The 21,421-nt window shown below is 40.0% G+C and overlaps 1 protein-coding gene across 1 annotated transcript in view; it reads left to right on the top strand.

Moving 5' to 3' along the window:
* LOC139448563 (calpain-5-like) overlaps nucleotides 1–5,499 on the top strand; it is a 45,978-nt gene extending 40,479 nt beyond the window's left edge. Inside the window, exons 11-13 of the mRNA XM_071230133.1 lie at nucleotides 84–202; nucleotides 1,164–1,306; nucleotides 2,232–5,499. Coding sequence (XP_071086234.1) covers nucleotides 84–202; nucleotides 1,164–1,306; nucleotides 2,232–2,414 — 445 coding nt within the window. The 3' untranslated portion in view covers nucleotides 2,415–5,499. The remainder of the gene's footprint in view (nucleotides 1–83; nucleotides 203–1,163; nucleotides 1,307–2,231) is intronic.
* The last annotated feature ends 15,922 nt before the right edge of the window (nucleotides 5,500–21,421 follow it).

The following is a 21,421-nucleotide window of genomic DNA, read 5'->3' as shown; positions in this document are numbered from 1 at the left end:
TCCCACAAACACCTGGATCAGTCAGTAGTTTAGCCGTAGTCCTGATTGTACCAGACCTGATGGTGTTCGTGTTTCTCCCACAGGCACCTGGATCAAGATCAGCCACAGAAGAGCTGGTGGAACTGCTTGAGCAGTGAGCCAGTTATGGTCACGCACATCAAGGTCATCGGAGCCCATGGTCTGGAGAAACAGGACGCGGCTGGTAAGTAGGGCAGATTGTCTGAGGCTGCTGATAAGTAACTTGTCTCAGTGACAGGGAGGGGCTTAGTGGACCTTTCTGTTTGGATTTACAAGCACACAACTTAATTATCCTCCCCTGTCTTTTTCTGAGAGTGAACATTCCAAATATTTTTGCCCTCCCCCATCAGCTTTCGCCCATTTTAATGAAAGAAGCAGTTTCTTCAACATTTTGTTTCAAGTGTGAAATGATTCAAGTATTGACAGTGTTTATTTACCAGTTATGGCAACATGTTTTTGCGAGAGATGAATGGGAGGGTTTTTACCAGGGCATGCAACTGCAGGATTCATGCTAATTTAATCATAATTAATCCCACATTTGTTGTGTGTGAAAGTTTGTGCAGAAAAATAACCAAACCTGCATTTGAAATTTCACAGTGTGCGATATTTATATTTATTTGGACTAAAATAACTTGTAAATAAATCACAAAGAAGCCTGTCATTAGTTGTGAAATTGCAAAGTCTGTCATCCTCACAACTGTTTATTACGAAATTGAAAGTGAAAGAATTCCAGGAAATCCCTGCAATGTATTTAGAAACACTGATGGCAGCTTGACCGGAATCGGTATCTTTCGGGTTGAGATTTCATGCAGACCTTTTGTATGTGTAAAAACATGTCTATGCTCTTTCATACACTCCCCCACCGGTTGAATGGAAATTCCCTCTTTCTGGACATCCCTCTCATTTATAAATTTCTGGTAAAATCTCGGTCATTGGGACATTTATGTAAGTTTATCAGTATGTGTCAGGACATTTTTCTATGTCATTACCAAATTTGAAAAAATATCTTCAAGACATTTTGAATGACAATCATCGTCCTTTGAAACAAAAAATCTTAAACCCTGTTTTACCAAGCTTGTAATCAGGTAAAACACAACAAACACAAATTAATAGCACATGTTCCAGTTAACTGATTCTGCCTCCAGGTGGCGCTGACCCCTACGTTATCATCAAGTGTGAGGGGGAGACAGTGCGAACCACCAGCTGCAAGAACACCACAGACCCGAACTGGAACCAGAGTGCTGTCTTCTACAGGAAGAAGCCGCTGGGCGCTCCCATCAAGATCCAGGTCAGTGTTCCTGTACCCCGGCCTCTGTAAACCGTCCCCTGTACCCCGTCCCCTGTACCCTGGCCCCTGTACACCGTCCCCTGTACCCGTCCCCTGCACACCGGGACCCTGTACCCCGGCCCCTGTACCCCGGCCCATGTACCCCGCCCCTGTACCTGGCCCCTGCACACCAGGGCCCTGTACACTGGCCCCTGTACCCCGGCCCCTGTACCCCCTCCCCTGCATACCTGGCCCCTGTACCCCGTCCCCTCTTCACTGCCCCTGTTCACCGGTTCCTGTACCCCGGCCCCTGTACCCCGGCCCATGTACCCCGCCACTGTACCTGGCCCCTGTACACTGGCCCCTGTACCCCGGCCCCTGTACCCCCTCCCCTGCATACCTGGCCCCTGTACCCCGTCCCCTCTTCACTGCCCCTGTTCACCGGCTCCTGTACCCTGGCCCCTGTACCCCGGCCCATGTACCCCGCCCGTGTACCTGGCCCCTGCACACCAGGGCCCTGTACACTGGCCCCTGTACCCCGGCCCCTGTACCCCCTCCCCTGCATACCAGGCCCCTGTACCCCGTCCCCTCTTCACTGTCCCTGTTCACCGGCTCCTGTACCCCGGCCCCTGTACCCCGGCCCATGTACCCCGCCCCTGTACCCCGGCCCCTGTACCCCCTCCCCTGCATACCAGGCCCCTGTACCTCGTCCCCTGTTCACCGGCATTGATATACCACATTGATATAGCGGGAATATTGCTGAAAGTGGCAAAAGACATCAAGACCATATATATTCTTTGTAAGATGTATAAGAAATAATATTTTCTGGGAAGGCTTGAACAAAATAGAGACAGTATTTGCAACCATGCGACAATGTTACTACTTATTATACACATGGTTAAATGAACGAGATAAATAAAACTAAAAATATTTATTGTACTTGTAGATTTGGAACAACAATCTCTTAAGGGATGAGTACATGGGCAAGCACGTGTTTATGAGCGCTGATGAATGCTCCCATGCAACACAAGAAGTAGGCCTCATCGGACGCAAGAAGGAGCAGGGAGCCGCCAGACCTGGCAAAGTCCGTGTGGAGATCACGCAGAGCAAGACTCTCACCTCAATCTAAACATTATCTGCTGATATCACACTCCTGGTGCTCACAATATTGTTACATTGTTAGACTTGTGGTTACACTCACCACACTGTGGAACACTTGTTTCACAGTGTTACTGATAGGCAGTTTACTTGTACCGTATTTCCTCAATTAAACATCAGGGCATATATTTCTTTCTTGCTCCTGGCATTTAATAGCAAGGATAAGGATGGGGAGAATCCTTTGTATACAAACCACTGGAATTTAATCGAGGCCTGGCTTTTACAGGACACCCTGGCATTTATTGGAGACCCTGGCTTTTATTTGAGGCCTGGAATTTTAATTGAGGAAATACTGTAATAAATTTGAAGCTTTGGCGTTTTCATAAACATGGCCCGCTGCTATGGCAAGGATGAGTATAACAGTTTAGAGCTATTCTGGTACCTGCTTTTAAAAGAATGAGAATACGGTTAATTGTGTCTCCTGAAATAATTTACAGAGAAATGCTTTTGACATCTGTCAAGTGGTAAGAAACTGAAGACGGACTCCTGATGTGGTCCTGGAAGTGGGATTGGTATTTAGGTCAGCTGTCGCTGGATATGACCATTTTAGACTTTCTATAAATGAGCTACTGCAGGGAAGGTACCAAAATTGTCAGTAGAGACGTTTAGTTTATGTCTCGCTTCGATACGTTAGCCACAATGTAATCTGCAGAAGGGTTGTTTTCATAACGGATCATGTTTTCATAACGGATCATGAACTTGTAATTATAGGAGCAGGTTGTTATGTGCCGATTTGAGGACCTGTGAACCTTTACAAAACCACTGTCTTTCCATGTGAACTTATTCTCTTGTTAGTCTCATTATGTGAATAGTGACTCATTCTTATTAACTTTTAAACTTTTTGAATCATCAGTGTGTGCTTCGTCACACTGTTTGTGTTGGATACGATACATGAAAACATGAGAGTACTTTTCAATTTGAACAAATGGTTTCTTGCCTTTCTACATCTATATGGTAGTGTTGTCCTAGGTTTTGTACATAATGCATCCACTCTGCACCCTGTGTCTTGTAATGTGAAATAGTGATATTGTCATAGTAAAAACTCGGATATATTTCCCTTACACTATGTAGGTATTTAAAAAAACAACCAGCATGATATCCTAATAAAATTAACCGTGTCTTATTGCATGGATTCATGTTAATTGTTAATTTTCCAAACACCATTGAATGATAGAGTTTTAATTCTTTAATTACCGTCCAGATGATGAATGCATTTGAGTACCCGGTAATTGAATATCCCCGATACTAACTCATTTAGATTATTATTGTTAAATACCACAATTTGATCTAATTTTTTCAAGGTTACAAATTAAAAATAAAATAAAATAATTTCTTTTTTACCGTCACTTTATTTTACAGCTTTGGCACTGAACCAAAGATGGTACGATTAATCCATTGTTTAAAACAAGACCCTTTAGAAGGTGGTAGGTAGTCATGATCTGAGTTGTCCAATCAGGGTCATTGTGTAGAACCTGTTGCTCACTTAACCAATGGCCAGTATTGTGTTGAACTTGTGAAAACATTCATAGTTTCCATGTCCGGAGGTATAAAAGGGCCTTACTACAGGGAGGGTTGTTGGATAGATGTGTGCTACGTTTATGGTATATACATGTAGGAATTTGTGATGGTATTGTATTGCTGTGATAGTGCTGCTTGACTGCTAGTCCTTGCTTCTTGTCTTGCCATCACTGTAACTGCTGCAAGGATATCTATGCCATATTAGCTACCAGGATATATACAACCGTAATGGCTACCAGGAATATATGACTGTAATACCTACCTAGATATTATTGTATATTGCGACCACACGGGCAACAGGAACATCATCAACATCAGTAACAAGGATGACTGTGGGACCTGATAGTCAGCAAAAGGCTAATCAGGAGTTTTCAGAATTCAAGTCAACCCTTACCGAACTGAGAACCCTTACTTCACATAGATTTGCTGTAGTTTAGTTCCAATATGTTGAAATCAATAATTTTTGCACAATTCATCACAAGTTTATAAACCTATCCATTTGGTGGAGGAAAATAGTCACTATTTAGTCAACTCAATGTCTTGTCAGTTTGAGTGAACAAAGTCTGTCCTGTTGCCTGTTGAGTTTGAGACAACATATAACCCTATATAGGCAGCGACGGTGCAGAGGGTATGGAGAATGTGTATTTTTCTACCATTGATCATATGTGCTAACAAGTAGAATCACTCTATGTGGATGTTAAAGGCTTGATATATGCCCTCATCCCTAATTAGATGCCTTTTTTACGATGTCTTCTTTATCTTGCACTGGGAAGGTTGTATATTCTGTATCTTTTCTATTTTATTACTTTTGTTGCCATTTTCATATGTTAATAAACATTTTTGTATATTTTATTTTACATATATATGTCACTGTTTCACTTTGTGTTTTGACATGTATGCTTTTGTGCATGTGCATCGACTTTAGATGCTAAGCTTCTCTGTAACTTAGAATATTTTCACAATTTATATGACAGTACAAATTCAATGTTTATCTGTCCCATGTGAGGTTTCATTAATCAATATAGAAACTACAAACTGACTTAGAAAGCCTTCATGTTGATTTCAGGAAAAGTTGTGAATATCATATTTATGGATTTTGAGACACATCTTGTGGATTTTAAATATATTTACTTCCTTTAAAATTTCATGTTTTCATCTTTACAAGATCTGTCCAACTTCTAACTGCTGAAACACTTTTTTAATAAAGACAAGTATGTTTTTAGTTTTTATAAAGTTGACCTGATGTTCAGTTTAAACAAACAAGTGTGTAGTCCATGATAACCTGTTCTTCAAAGACTTATTAAAAATGATAATAGTGCAATACATTGCTCTCTAATGTTACAGTGTCTCATGTGTGTCAGGAAATAGGGTTGTCGGGGTACCTACTTTGGGCACGAGTTAAGAATCTCATGATTATCAATTCAATTGTTTTAGTTGTAGATAGTGTAGATATCTCAAATAACTGTTCTGGTTCGGCACATAGATTCAGCCATGTTCATGAAGCCTCATGCTGTGTTTAATAAACATTTTGTTCATGATTCCAGTGTTTGTTGATGTAATTTTCTTTAGAGAGATTATTTCTCGCTAATTGACATATCTAGAAGAGTATCCTCAAAAGATCCCAATGTGAGGTTCCTAGGAAGATATACAGTACGCTACGGTTGTAACAAACTTGCAGCGACCACTAATCTACGTTCATAATAACAGTAGTTCATAAGCATCTATACAGCAAATGAACAAAAAAATAAGTTCTTTATATCGGTCTGTTCGTTATAAGCATTTACTGTCTGGCAATTAGTGAGTGACAATCCCTGCTTACATTACCAACGTTGCATAATGTGAATGTTAAAAATAATGGCAACAAAAAACATTTCCATAATCATAGAAATCTCTGCTAAATGCAAAGTCCATTCTTAGGATGTGTTTATTAAACCCTGTCAACTGGTGATGATATATGGTGTTCATAAAAGGTGAGCGTATCCTGTCCCTCCAGTGTCATCCACAAACACATGCAAATGTTCAGCTGAAAAAACACAGGAACATATGGTACAAGTCAAAATAGGGTATGCATCTGGGCATCATTTTTGTCACTGAGGCATCAAATATGGGTAAGCACAATTGGTGTCCATGGGACTGGGTACTTCTCGCCTAAAGGTCCTATCCCCAAATTTCTCACACATCTCTTCGAAGACTTCAGATGACATTGCTTTCATTTTTGACAAACTGTCCTGAACCTTTGAACGTAGGGATGTAAATATATCTATGGTCACCATGTTCGGTGACAAATGCCCCATGGATCAAGGAATGAAATATTTCCTTAAGTCTGTCGCGGGAGTATCATCTACATAGATGTAAGTGTGGTCTACGTAGATGAAAGTATCATTTATGTAGATATTAGTATCATCTCCATAGATGAAAGTATCACCTACTTAGATGAAAGTATAGTTTAGATGTATCATATGCTTAGATGAAAGTATGCTTTACGCAAATGAATCTTCTAGGTAGATGAAAGTATGGTCTATGTAGATGAAAGTATGGTCTACGTAGATGAAAGTATGGTCTACATAGATGAAAGTATGGTCTTCGTGAATGTAAGTATGGTCTAAGTAGATGAATGAAAGTATGGTCTATGTAGATGAACGTATGGTCTACGTTGATGAAAGTATGGTCTTCATGAATGTAAGTATGGTCTAAGTAGATGAAAGTATGGTCTACATAGATGAAAGTATGGTCTTCGTGAATGTAAGTATGGTCTAAGTAGATGAATGAAAGTATGGTCTATGTAGATGAACGTATGGTCTACGTTGATGAAAGTATGGTCTTCATGAATGTAAGTATGGTCTAAGTAGATGAAAGTATGGTCTACATAGATGAAAGTATGGTCTACGTAGATGAAAGTATGGTCTTTGTAGATGAAAATATGGTCTACATAGTTGAAAGTATGGTCAACATAGATGAAAGTATGGTCTACGTAGATGAAAGTATGGTCTACATAGATGAAAGTATGGTCTATGTAGATGAAAGTATGGTCTATATAGATGAAAGTATGATCTACATAGATGAAAGTATGGTCTAGATAGATGAAAGTATGGTCTACGTAGATGAAAGTATGGTCTACGTAGATGAAAGTATGGTCTACATAGATGAAAGTATGGTCTACGTAGATGAAAGTATGGTTTACATAGATGAAAGTATGGTCTACATAGATGAAAGTATGGTCTACATAGATGAAAGTATGGTCTACGCAGATGAAAGTATGGTCTACATAGATGAAAGTATGGTCTTCGTGAATGTAAGTATGGTCTAAGTAGATGAATGAAAGTATGGTCTATGTAGATGAACGTATGGTCTACGTTGATGAAAGTATGGTCTTCATGAATGTAAGTATGGTCTAAGTAGATGAAAGTATGGTCTACATAGATGAAAGTATGGTCTTCGTGAATGTAAGTATGGTCTAAGTAGATGAATGAAAGTATGGTCTATGTAGATGAACGTATGGTCTACGTTGATGAAAGTATGGTCTTCATGAATGTAAGTATGGTCTAAGTAGATGAAAGTATGGTCTACATAGATGAAAGTATGGTCTACGTAGATGAAAGTATGGTCTATGTAGATGAAAATATGGTCTACGTAGATGAAAGTATGGTCTACATAGTTGAAAGTATGGTCAACATAGATGAAGGTATGGTCTATGTAGATGAAAGTATGGTCTACATAGATGAAAGTATGGTCTATGTAGATGAAAGTATGGTCTATATAGATGAAAGTATGATCTACATAGATGAAAGTATGGTCTAGATAGATGAAAGTATGGTCTACGTAGATGAAAGTATGGTATACGTAGATGAAAGTATGGTCTACGTAGATGAAAGTATGGTCTACATAGATGAAAGTATGGTCTACATAGATGAAAGTATGGTCTTCGTAGATGAAAGTATGGTCTACATAGATGAAAGTGTGGTCTTCGTGAATGTAAGTATGGTCTACGTAGATGAAAGTATGGTCTACGTAGATGAAAGTATGATCTACATAGATGTAATTATGGTCTTCGTGAATGTAAGTATGGTCTAAGTAGATGAATGAAAGTATGGTCTATGTAGATGAAAGTATGGTCTACATATATGAAAGTGGTCTACATAGATGAAAGTATGGTCTACGAAGATGAATGAAAGTATGGTCTACGTAGATGAAAGTATGGTCTACATAGATGAAAGTATGGTCTACGTAGATGAAAGTATGGTCTTAGTAGATGAAATTATGGTCTACGTAGATATAAATATCATCTACGTGTATAATATTATTTTTAGAATGTGGCATGAACTGGCTTCCGTATAATTGGGTTTCCTTTCTGTCTTGTAGGGCCCATTGATGTCTACACCAGAAACATCCCTGGTCACATTTTGACACATTACCAAAGGCACAATGCCCGGGTGTCATTTCATCATTAATATACATATAAATGTGTGCTGAGTGAATCAGTGCTTCAGTGCAGATGGTCAGTCAGACATGAAGAAGGTGGCCCTATTTGCGGCGCTGAATCTTTGGGTCTGTCATATCCAGATATATCCAATGTTTTTGCTTTGTTTACAAGACAGACAAGAGCGCTACGATGAGCCACCTGCATGGTGTGGTCAAAGGTGGGATGTAAGCTCTTCACCTCCTTGTATTTTCCACACGCTGGCTTCCAAGGGCGCAATTATATGTGCATGCTGGACTTGACTGACGGCGAGGACTCGGACTGGACTACAAGACTGTCACTCTAGATTACAACTACCAGATTAGAACTAAACCTCAGTATGTGAAGCACCTCCCACGGGGAGTTTCACAAAGTTCCGTAGTATGGCGTGAGTCGCTTGTAGTGAGTGAGTATGGTTTTACGCCGCTTTTAGCAATATTCAAGCAATATCATGGCGGGGGACGCCAGAAATGGGCTTCATAAAATGTACCCATGTGGGGAATCGAACCAAGCCTTTCTGCATGACGTGCAAACGCTTTTAACCACTGGGCTACCTAAACGCCTTGAGTCGCTTGTATCAATATACCAGCAATATCACGAAGAATAAAAAAGGTATTTTGAAAAAGAAATATAATCCATGCGATACCTGAGTGAGTATGGTTTTGCGCCGTTTTTAGCAATATTCCAGCGATATCACGCTGGGGGACACCAGAAATGGGCTTCACACATTGTACCCATGTCGGGAATCGAACCCGGGCAGCCGGCGTGACTCAGGCTGCCCCACCGCCCTGTTTGCTTTAGAAATATGGTTTCACGCCTTCAGGCAGTTTATGTATGTGGAGAATCTCACCGGGTTTTTCGACCCGAGAAGGCTGCCTGGTTTGATAAATCTTGCCAAAAATAATTTGTTTTTGAACAATTATTTTGCCACAGAATTAACAAAACCATTAACCTCTGGACATTGTTAGATATACTGGAAAAACTAGTTATACACACACAAAATGTCTGAGAAAAGGTTGTCTTGAAGCAGTGACCTGAAAATGTCCTGTCTGGAACAAAACTCCCAGGGTAATTCCAGAAACAACCAGGAAGTGCTTATGCCACAAAGGTATGAAGACGCTGCATGCATGGTAAAGGCATGTAAAATGTTCTCTGCTCGTAAACGTCTGAAATTCTTATTCTTTCTTGTTTATGCTTTTACACAAAATGTAAAAAGAACATAAACATGTTTTAATACCACCGGGATCATTTGTCTGAATTTACACATTTGTAAGCGTTTCAATCGCCAAATAAGGTCCTGCATAAAATATACTACATTGCTTTACTATGTATCTGTACATGTAATTTTATGCGTGACACTATAATATACAGGCAAATCATTCCTTCATTCCTTCATTCGGTATGAATGTTAAACTGCGGAAGGTATCTCGGTGGGCTGGCACCATAAAACCGGCATTAGTCGGGTCTTGTACAAGGACACACACACACACACACACACACATACACACGTGCAATAATTATCAACGCGATTTTGAACCTCATTTCACCTTACCTCTTTTTCATCGTAAGGTTGGATATGTTAATGTGATTAGGTTGAAAATGTGCATGAACGTCATATTTTGAAGGGAGCAATGCAGTCACCCTCCCTGGGTGAGTGAGTGAGTATGGTTTTACGCCGCTTTTAGCACCATTCCAGCAATATCACGGCGGGGAACACCAGAAATGGGCTTCACACATTGTACCCATGTCGGGAATCGAACCCGGGTTATCGGCGTGACGTGAGAACGCTTTAACCACTAGGCTACCCGGCCGCCCCTCCCCATCCCTGAAAAGCATTTTGATATATTGATTCAAATGTCGTTATCTGTAGGAGAATAATATTTCTGAAACAAGGAGAAAAACAAGTTATTGGGTCCTAAACTACATCTAATGGACAATCATTTTCTTAAACCTGAGGCAAACATTTTTCAGTATTTTCTCCACAAAAATACACAGTACATTGGCATGTTAAAAAAAAAGTGCAGATTGTTTAGTAAGTTGTTTAGTGTCTAGAAGTGTGGTTTCGTATGTGTGAATGTCCCTTTCCAAGATAATGTAGACAAAGCAGGCCACAGTTCAGTACATATGGACTGCCTCCGTGGTCTTGTGGTAGAGCGTCCGCCCGAAGAGCGGAAGGTCCGGGGTTCGATTCCCGGCCGCGTCATACCAAAAGTACGTTAAAAGATGGCATTAAGGGGCTAAAACAAGGACTGGTCGGCTCGGAGTCAGTATACTGTGTCTGAGTGGGGTATTCATGTTAAACTGCGGCATGGTATCTCAGTGAGTTAGCACTATAAATCGGCATCAGTCCGGACTAGTACAAGCAGCCACACAAACACACACACGTCGCTATATAAGTGCAATAATTTTGGACGCGACGTTAAACCCCATTTCACCTCACCTCAGTACATTTGAACATTGAAATGTGTAACTGAATTCATCAGTTAGACCTTTTCGGTGTTTCTGTATTGAAAGTGTGAAGGGGATCAAGACATCAACATATTACATTGCAGTGAAATGTGAAACAAGTTAATAATACATTGCTATCTGCATTTGATTCCCCTAATTGGGACCGGTGAAGATCCGGGTAGTATAGGTCTTCAACAACCCATGCTTGCCGTAAAAGGGTGGTCGGACTCGTTGACTTGGTTGAAGCATGTCATCGATCCCAACTGCGTGGATCGATGCTCATGATATCAATCACTGGATTGTCTGGTCCAGACTCGATCATTTACAGACCGACGTTATATAGCTGGAATATTGCTGAGTGCGACGTAAAACAACAAACCAAACTAAAAATCATGTTGTTCGATGGAGGATGTATTGTCAGATTAGACACCTACTAATATCATATGAAACGAGATTACAGGAAATATTAGTTTGCATCTATACTGAACCGCAAAAGAAACGTCACCCCAAGTAACATTGCATGAAAAGTTGTCGTTTAAATATCTGGGTACTTTTTGTCATAATTTCTAAAATTTAACATTACCTTGTCCGGAAAAATGAAATTTGATGATAAAAAACCCCAAAGCAGACGACAATAAAATCGATCGCCTAAACGCATCACGGCAACTGCCATGGTAACCCGATGCAAGTGTGGTCCGTGCAAAATGAAATGCACATGCATTCCTCCATTTCTTGCCTTATAAAAATCCACCCAGATCGGGTAACATTCATTCGTTATTGAATTGCTACCACATGCCAAGATTGACAAGAAATCAGCGACACGAAGCCCTTGGACGATTGCAAGCTGGACAAACCGCCCGGCATTTCAATGCATTTCAAGTCCACGTAAGGACAATATACAGGCTCCAGCAACGGTACTCAAGACTTGATCATTGACCGAGCTGCTGTGATACCATTGCCTCTCCCTGGACCGATGTTCTGGGAGACCACAGGGCCGACCCTCTGTGCAAGACCAATTCCACCCCACACCATGATGCTCGGACCACCCCACGAGTCTCTCCCAACAACACAAGCACCCGAATAACGTTCCCCACGTCATCGCCAGACTCTCTCTCTCTGCCATCTGCTGTTGAGATACAGTAACGGCTCTCGTCTGAGAAGAGGACTACACTGCTGGTGGCGCACCTGTTGGTGCTGTGTTGCCCAATGAAAACGGTCCCGGCGATGATGTGGTGTCAGAATGGGTCCTCGGTGTGGCCTGTGACAGTGGAGGTGTTCGTCAATCGTCGACGCACAGTGTCCGCACTAATGCGTCGCTGATGTGTCCCCATGGTCTGTCGAGCAGTTTCCGCAGCAGTAACAAAGCGATCTTGAAGATACTGTCGCACAATCTGACGATCCTGACGTCATTCATTAGAAACTTTATATACTGTAACTGTCAGTGTAAAAACGAGTGAATGTTGCTTTACGGCGCATTCAACATATTCCAGCTATGTTATCTCGGCCTGTTGACCTTTGAAGATCCGGGGTAGAATAGGTCTTCAGCAACCAATGCTTGCTGTAAAACGCGACTATGCTTGTCGAAAGAGGCGACTAACGGGATCGGGTGGTCAGGTTCGCTGACTTGGTTGATGAATGTCATCGTATCCCAATTGCGTGGATCGATACTCATGATATCAATCACTGGATTGTCTGGTCCAGACTCGATTATTTACAGAGGGCCGTCATATAGCTGGGATATTGCTGAGTGCGGCGTTAAAAAACAAACAAACAAACAAACCTCGACCTGTAAATGCCTGGGCTAGGCAAATCAGTGGATCACAGCATAAGCAACAACCCATGAAACAATCACTCATGTATTATGTTATTGTCACTATGTTGCTGATATATGGATGACACTTTCAGAATGGCTTTGAAACTCTACAGTAGGCTAAGTTAATTTTAGTAATGAACACATATTGTTTGGATTTAAAGAGAAGAATAACAATTCACTCAATGCAGTAATTATGATAACAAAATATATGCTTTACATATTTAATAGAAGTAAAACTAATGTTTTTACTAATACAAAAGAAATACCTTATTATGATTATGAAATTACAAAATTTATTGCATATTCAAATTGTAATCATGCACGTTTCCATGCCTTCTGGACATGTATTATTTAGAAACCCTGTAAAACTATGACATATGACCTGTCCGTAATTATAATATAATATAATATAATATAATAATTATAGCGAGATATGGTTTATTCTATATAGGACAAAGGCTAAATTTCTAAAAGCCACACCACAAACACATTATAGGTTTGTACGTTTCAGTTATTGGTAACATTTGGCCCTAACTGGACGCTTTCTGTTGAATTTCAGTTTGGGATTCACAAAAGCGAACACACACTCAGTTTCATATCCTCATCCTTCCTTTTATTTAGGCTATTATCATTTAAAAGCAGCTTCTTAATATATCAGTATGTCTTCGGGGCGGACGGGTAGATATCATCGCGATATTAAAATAACTTAAACACATTAAGTGTTTTATGAAGTATCGTTTTACGACAGTTGACAGAAGTACTACTAAATTTGAGCCAAAACATGTCCATATAAATTATATACTCTAGCGGTAAGGAGCGGTGGGGTTGGCTAAAGCGTCCGCTCCTCGCGCTGAAGGCCCGGATTAGAGTCGCCACATGTGAACAATACGTGAAGCCCATCTTCTGGTGTCTCCCACCGTAATATCACCTGAATATTATGTCCTGTTTGTTGTTACATATTTACTCATCTCAACGTAACTCATTACGACATGTTTCTTTTCACATTTCAAATGATGTGTCCTATCTGAAGGTACACGAACAGTTCTCGTTTTTCCACGTTCCTTTAGTCTAGAGTTATTAAGCTACTGCTGGAAGCATTTAGACAAAGTATTAACTGGTATGAACGTTAAACAATTTCAAAGAAATTTAAAGTAATATCTCTCATGCGCATTGACATTTTTAAATCCAACCCCCAGAGTGAAAAGAAAGGTTCATAAATACGTTCCCAGACTTATAAACAGTCTCATAAACATGCCTAGACGCTCTCTGGGTTGGTTAACATTAAAAAGAAGGTGTCATAAATCGCTCCTATCGGGTTCTATTGAATCATAAATACATTGTCAAATTTCTACTGCAAAACTTCTTGAAAAACATCTTGAAACTCGAAAACAAGATTTGAACATTTGCCAGGTCCATTTGCCAATAATTTAAACTGAAGTGTACTTCTTCAAGTTAAAGCACCTGTTGATACTACAAATGCATATCTAATAATCATTATATACTAGTAGGGAACAAGTAAAAAAAACAAGTATTAAAACAAGTTGGGATACTCGGAAATAACTTAACATTTACAAAATTGTAAGAGATATTATTTTTTGGTAATAGTTGTATTAAAATAATGAACGAATTGGGAACACATTACAACCGGTAGTGAAGTATGACAGTAGATCTTAACACCGCCGACGGTCGTGAAGACGGTAAGTGGGGAAATTTCAAAGTTGACTTTCGGGGATCAGCATACTGCCTGGCCCTGTTCAGCCAACGTGGTCAGCGGCCTCTTACGTTGACACCCACGTATCCCTATGATACCCCACGTGTTCAATGGGGGAAAGGACTGGGTTCATTCTAGGGATGTTGTGCTGCTGGAGGTGTGTTCGGTGAGCACCCGGTGTTGTCGTCAGGCAAGACAAAACGTGGAGCCTCACGCCTTGCAACAAAGGGTGTCGGTTTGTTGTCCCGATAGAACTGTCCAGTGACCCTTCCTTGCACAACACAGAGTGGGGTTCGCTCTGTCATAGAGGGGAGCATAACCTATCCACCACCAAATCTGTCATGAGGTTTCAGGTTGACGTTGGTTTGACGTTCCTTTCGACGTCACAAGACACGTCCACGCATATCATGACGTGCAAAGTGAGTCGGGACTCATCTGCAAACATGACGCGTGACCAGTGAAGGTCACCCTTAGTTCTGTTGCGTACACCATTGCCATCTGTTAATGGAGCGCGATGCAGACATTGTCAAGACAAACAATGAATGAAATCAAGTAAATCTCAACTGTATGATGAACAGAATCGATAATAATGACAGAAATACTGGTCCATAGAGATTATACGACCTTGCTTGAAAGTGTCAAAAGCAGGAATGCCACCCTACGAACGTGTGTGGCGCTACTGCGTGAGGCACCTGAAAACGTTACGTTTTACAGTGAGTGAGTGAATTTGAATTTACGCCGCTTTTTGCAACATTCCAGCAATATCACGGCGGGGGACACCAGAAGTGGGCTTCACACATTAAACCCATGTTGGGAATCGAACCCGGGTCCTCGGCGTGACGGGTGAACGCTTTAACCACTAGGCTACCCGGCCGACCCTACGTTTTACAGACACAAACGTTCTTGTATAGGATATTTGTTGTCAACACTCATCTTTGTTCTGCTACTTGGTGCTAACATTTATATGTTACGATCCCCTACTCTTTGTAAGAGTATATATATAGTCTGGAGTAAACACGATAAACAAGTTTTGAGTGAAATAATTTCACATTGCGCTCCGTTGAAACCGATATTGATTTTGGAATATTTTAAAGTTATAAACCAGTTCTCTTACACACATGTAGTACTGTGTCCATACAATACCAAATTAAAGTATTGAGTGCATGTTAGTTAACGCCCACAGTCGTCAATATCGCAGTTATATCGAGGAGGCCTGTTCATAATCGAGTGCATGTAAGCAAGATCAACGATTCACACCATGGAGGCAACCATGCAATCACCCATGACCCCACGACTGACATCTCGTCCTTTGGCGTTGATTCTCATGAAAGCATAAGCTAATTCTACTTCGGGATCCCCAGACGAATCACGAAAAGTAAAAAAACCCAGCCAACCAAGAATCATACATCAATATGGCCACATTTCATTTTTCATATTTGCCAGTATTTTTTACCCTCAACGCATGATTACAGTTTTGACAACCTCGTTGTACTGCACACGTTTAAAAATATACGAGAGGCGTAACATAAATGTGAGTCATAAATCGAGTGACGGTGACATTAAGGGTCCATAGTGTTTTTCGTTTATTACCGATCTTCAAACACGTCAAGGAAAAAACACCCATAAGTGTAACATGTATTAAAACTCAGTACCCCAAATGAGTCAGTGAGTTTAGTTTATCGCCTCTTTGGTCAGTAAGTCAGTTATATCACAAGGGGTATGTGGAAAAGCCCAAAGTGACGCATGTGTTAGTGACGGGTGCCACCACTGGGGCTAACACTCACCTTTTCGCGAACACCTGATAACATCACTATTTGAAAGTGATCCAGAAACACGATCTTTCTGATTCTGCCTCGCCCTCTTGTGAGAATGGGGGCGGTCGGATAGCCTGGTGGTTAAAGCGTTCGTTTGTCACGCAGAGGACCCGGTGTAAGTTGCCAAAATCTACCCCCCTTCAGAGTATACCCGGGTAGATTCTGTGAGGTCCCAGAATCTAGCCCGGGGTATATTTTGTCGACTTCCAAGAATCTAACCCCCTTTCCCAGGGGGTATAATCTAGGAGTTCCCAGAATCTACCCCAGTGTAGATAATAATAAATTGTTATCGAATCTAAAAATTCAGAATGATTTATACATGCAAAGAAAAAATGAACATTGTTAAAATTAATAAAAAATATCTTACAAATCACATTGACTTTAACTCATTGTAGTCATCATCAATTTGTTCAAGTTCAAAAGTTGGTGTTGAGAATTGTGTGAGGAAATGTCTTACACTTATGTTATTGAATAAGCTTTAATATGCTTTGTGAATAGACCTACCTACTTTTGTATTTTAACTATAAAATCTTTTTGAAACCTATTATAAGTATGCATTTGTGTCTGCAAGTACCTTTGTTTGGGGAGGCATCACATCATTAAAAGCATCTAATGATTTGTCCATTTACATTCTTATTCTTCTAAATATAGTAGTCAGATGGGTGTCATAAATTTCACGAAGCAGTTGTCATTGTCTTAGTCAGAGTTTATACATTATTATCAATAAAAAATAGAGAAAACTAACATGAGAGCAATTTTATTCTGAAAACCAATATCCAATTATTCCATGAATCTAAGCGTAGTCATAAACTTAACCATCCATAAGTTGATAAAAACGGTACCTTTGCATTTATATATGCATGTGTTTTATCTATTCAAATGAGTCACATTCTCATCTCACATGTGAGATTTCTTTAATTATGATTACTGTTTGGAAAAACCGGTGCTCCCACCTTTGTCTTCTCAATTTAAATAACAGGATATGAATGTTTTAAAACTAATTAGATGTGTACTGATTAAGTATTTATGTAAAAATTATGTGACAATGTTGTTACAGCAATTGACCAGAAGATATCAAGACTGAGTTGCATCCCAAAAGAAAACTTCATGTACAATCATGAAATAAAAATGTTTAAATCCATCATGGCTGGATTAGATTCTGGGAGCTCCCAGGTTATAGTTATAACCCGAGGTGGATTCTGGGAACTCCCAGAGTGTACCCCCAGGGATTCTGTGTGTGTGTGTGTGTGTGTGTGTGTGTGTGTGTGTGTGTGTGTGTGTGTGTGTGTGTGTGTGTGTGTGTGTGTGTGTGTGTGTGTGTGTGCGTGTGTTACTGAAGTTGCTCATAATATCAATAGCTGGTCTGCCTTGTCCAGACTCTGTTATTTGTGTATAGACTATCGCTGGAATATTACTGAAGGTGGCGTGATAAAAAATACCAAGCAAACCATTCCTAATGGGAGTTAGTGAGTATGGTTTTACGCCGCTTTAAGCAATATTCCAGCAATATCACGGCGGGGGACACCAGAAATGGGCTTCTCACATTGTACCCATGTCGGGAATAGAACCCGGGTCTTCGGCGTGACGAGCGAACGCTTTAACCACTAGGCTACTCCACCGCCCAAATTCCTAATGGGATTGAGGGAGTCACAGTATGTACAGTTTGGGGCTGATTTCTGATATAGGTATTAATGGTTTTTGATGAACAGGTCATATATATTGATTAAGTTATCTATATATAAAGGTGATAAAGGCATCAACGGTAACAATCTAAGCGTAACATGCAAGTGAGTGCGGTTTTTCTTCGCTATTAGCAATATTCTCACAATATCACGGCAGGATACACCATAAATGGGATTCACATAATTTACCCATGAGGTGGAAAAATGAAATAGTATAAGGTGGATTAACGAAAAAAAATAACATTCTACAATGAAGAACCTAGAGAAACTTCTTGGTCTAACGTAGACTCGAAAACCGCTGGAGGAACTATCAGTTTGTAGGGTTCTTCATTGTAGAATGTTAGTTGTTTTCTTTAATCCACCTTATACGATCTCAAGTCAAGTTTGTTACCTACTCCTGCACGTCGTCAACTTGTGACCTTAAGACACGGAGCCCAGTTTGCCAATGTCCGCAACACTACGAAAGAGAATATTTAGAATATGTGAAGCTCTTTTTGCAATTACAAATACTGTTCTGACTTGTTGCAAAATAATGTCGTATATCTATAGAGTAAATATTAATGCCTTGCCAGTATTGTAAAGGAGTGATTTTGTTTGTTTGTTTTATTCTGTATTTAAACATATTTTAGCTGTCGGATTTGTGAGGCCATAACTTCTTTGGTGTGGACGACATTTTACAACGCACTCATACCCTGGCTCTTCCCCGTAAAATTTATTATCTTGATCCAAATAAAGCTACCAGGTGTGTTACAGTATAAACGTTCAAAGGTTGTTATATATGTGTTTGTGATTGTTTGTATAAATGATTTGTCCCAAAATCTGGAAATTATTTTATTGCAAAGTTTTACGAAACAGTTTACTGCAAATGCTAAACACATGTGAAATGAGTTCCATAGTTTGTTTTCTCCCATCTTGCTAGAGAACAAAAGTATGTCTTGAAGTACGAGTAAATCATAAGTCAAATGGGAACAGTGACATAAGTGGTGCTAATCTTAGTTTGTTGAAGCTATCAAAACCATTTCTGGCAGACATGTGGAGAACATTTCCATATTTGATGCCATAATGATTTCCGATTCAATTCCCTGTTTTGACATTGTAGCAAATGTTCCTATGTTCCGGCACTCAACCCCCAAAAAGTACGAGAATCTGTTCTTTACTCAGAAAGTGTTATCCCAAATATAACATTTGTTACATTTGACCACTTTCTAAATGGCATTGTGTATTCATAGCTTTCGGCCATGGGAGCCGTGCCAATTTACACTTGTCAGAGGGGTACTCAAAGTACGTGATCTAGACTACCAGTTGTCGGACTTTCATTTTTGTGGAAGCCTCGGTGGCTGAGTTGGTAAGATCGCTGACGATTGCTGTGTGCTGGCGATTAGGTGCCTCACTCTGACAAGTGACGGTTCGAATCCCAGACGGGACTCAACCCCCAAAAAGTACGATACTAAGAAAGTGTTATCCCAAATATAACATTTGTTACATTTGACCACTTTTTAAATGGAATTGTGTATTTAATTGCATTGTGTATTCATATGTTTTTCTTAGGTGAACACTTGACTTACTTTTTCCATGTGTTTGTGACTGTGCCACTGCTTGTGGGGCAAGACACGCTCACCTTTTCGCGAACACCTGGTATCATCACTATTTGATAGTGCTTATGAAATAGTCGGAATCATACAATAGACTTATGATTATTGAATTGTTTTTGATGCTTTTATTTGCATACACAGTACTTATTTGTCACACAAAAAGTTTTCATGATTTCCTCGTCAAGCGAATCTGTTTGTGGAGTGATCACCAGAGATATATCTGTTGAAAATAGTTTGCATTGCTAGATGTAGGCCTTCGTAGAGGTCAGGATTGAAACAGGTCCCTAGCTCTATTGCCTGTCGTAAGAGGCGACGGCGATGTGGTTGTTCACCAGGCAGACATTCACTCTTTGCAGTGATTGGCTGAATATCACATGATATGTACGTGTATAAATATCGACCCCACCCTAGCTATAACGTAGTTCACAAATGCAATCTTATATGAGGTTTACAGTCATTTTCAATTCAGTGTAATATGTCATGTTACTATGTGATTACTGTGGGGATGAGATACTATCAAAGACACAAAGTGTAACTGTGTATCACAAAGATGAGGAAGTGTGTTATGTACCACAGGGTAGTGATATACCAGAAGTGTATGAACATGTAACTGTGTGGGTACATGGTGACAATGTCATATATACCAGACTGGGAAGCAACGTACAAAGAGGTTATGAATCCGTTTCTGTCTATGCCAAAGAACAAGTTTTAATATACTCTAGGGGTTATACAGCACCAACTGGGTTTGTCCCTGTAAGTGTTTATGCAAAGAAAGAAGATAACGATACAGCATCGTGCACCAAGAAATCAAAACCTAAACAGATCGTTCACACAGCGTGTCTAACGTGAGTATATCAATCATCTGATGTGAACGATATGCACTGTTGAAACTTTGGTCTGGTCACGTGTCATGTATATACTGTTTGCTTATTTACATTCCGCATTTCTTTTGTTTTTCTATTTCACGTATGAAACTCAACGAACTTGCACAAATGTTTATCAACATATAATTGGGACGGTGTTTTGATAATAGGTAAGAACTGCATAGTATATTACTAAATACCACAGTTTATTCAAAGGTGTTGGACACACCATCAGCCAAGTATGGTGAGTTATTATCAAAATTAATTATTATCACAATAGATTTGTTGTGAACTGAACAGAAAGATGCTAAACGGATTGTTTTGTATTTCGGTCCCGATACACTGGCTGTATACCAGGTTACCGAGTCTTTCCTTTTCAGTGAACATATTCCACGGTCTGATGAAGCAGTTTCTAATTTCCTCCAGTGTGCATCTTCCACTGAAAACATCTTGACTATTGGGATTCATGTTAAGTACCTGTATGGTGTAGGGAGAAAGGACGACAATAAAAAGAAGAAAAGGGAGAAAAGAGATCGTAAACTCCACCAGCTGTCGGAAAAGGTATCTGCCTTGCGCAACTCCAACTCTGGATGTATACTGATTCATCTTGTTGGTCTAGCACCTGGGGATTCTTTTACTGGCGCATTCGATGAGTTTGTGGATACAAAGCTTCACGACTTGATACATGATGGTCAATTATTTACAGATGTTTACCAGAAGGAAAAGCTGAGTGAACACAGGAAGCTTTGTGATTTCGATGATTTCCTAGCTCTTTATGTCACTGCTTCTTCCTTCGTCACAACATCTGACTTTAATACAAAGGTTGCACTTGATGACTGCATTGTTGACATTCCTGCATGGGAGCTACGAACATTTATCAGCAAAAAAGGAGAATTCGAAGGAACTTCACGCAAACTACCTACAGAAATACATACTGTTAATGATGTTGTGAGAGTACAGGAAAGCAGGTCGATTCAAATGAAAAGTCACTTTCTCCAAAAGAAAGGGGATCAGGAAATAGTTGCTTACATTGTTAAGAATCTTAACCTAAATGAGTACATAAGTGCACTGAGCAAACTTG

The sequence above is a fragment of the Haliotis cracherodii genome, unplaced genomic scaffold, assembly GCF_022045235.1.
Source record: "Haliotis cracherodii isolate W230 unplaced genomic scaffold, xgHalCrac1.p SCAF_7, whole genome shotgun sequence".
Taxonomy (NCBI): Eukaryota; Metazoa; Mollusca; class Gastropoda; order Lepetellida; family Haliotidae; genus Haliotis; species Haliotis cracherodii.
The sequence above is the reverse complement of the archived record's forward strand: the minus strand, read 5'-3'. Positions and strand labels throughout refer to the sequence as shown.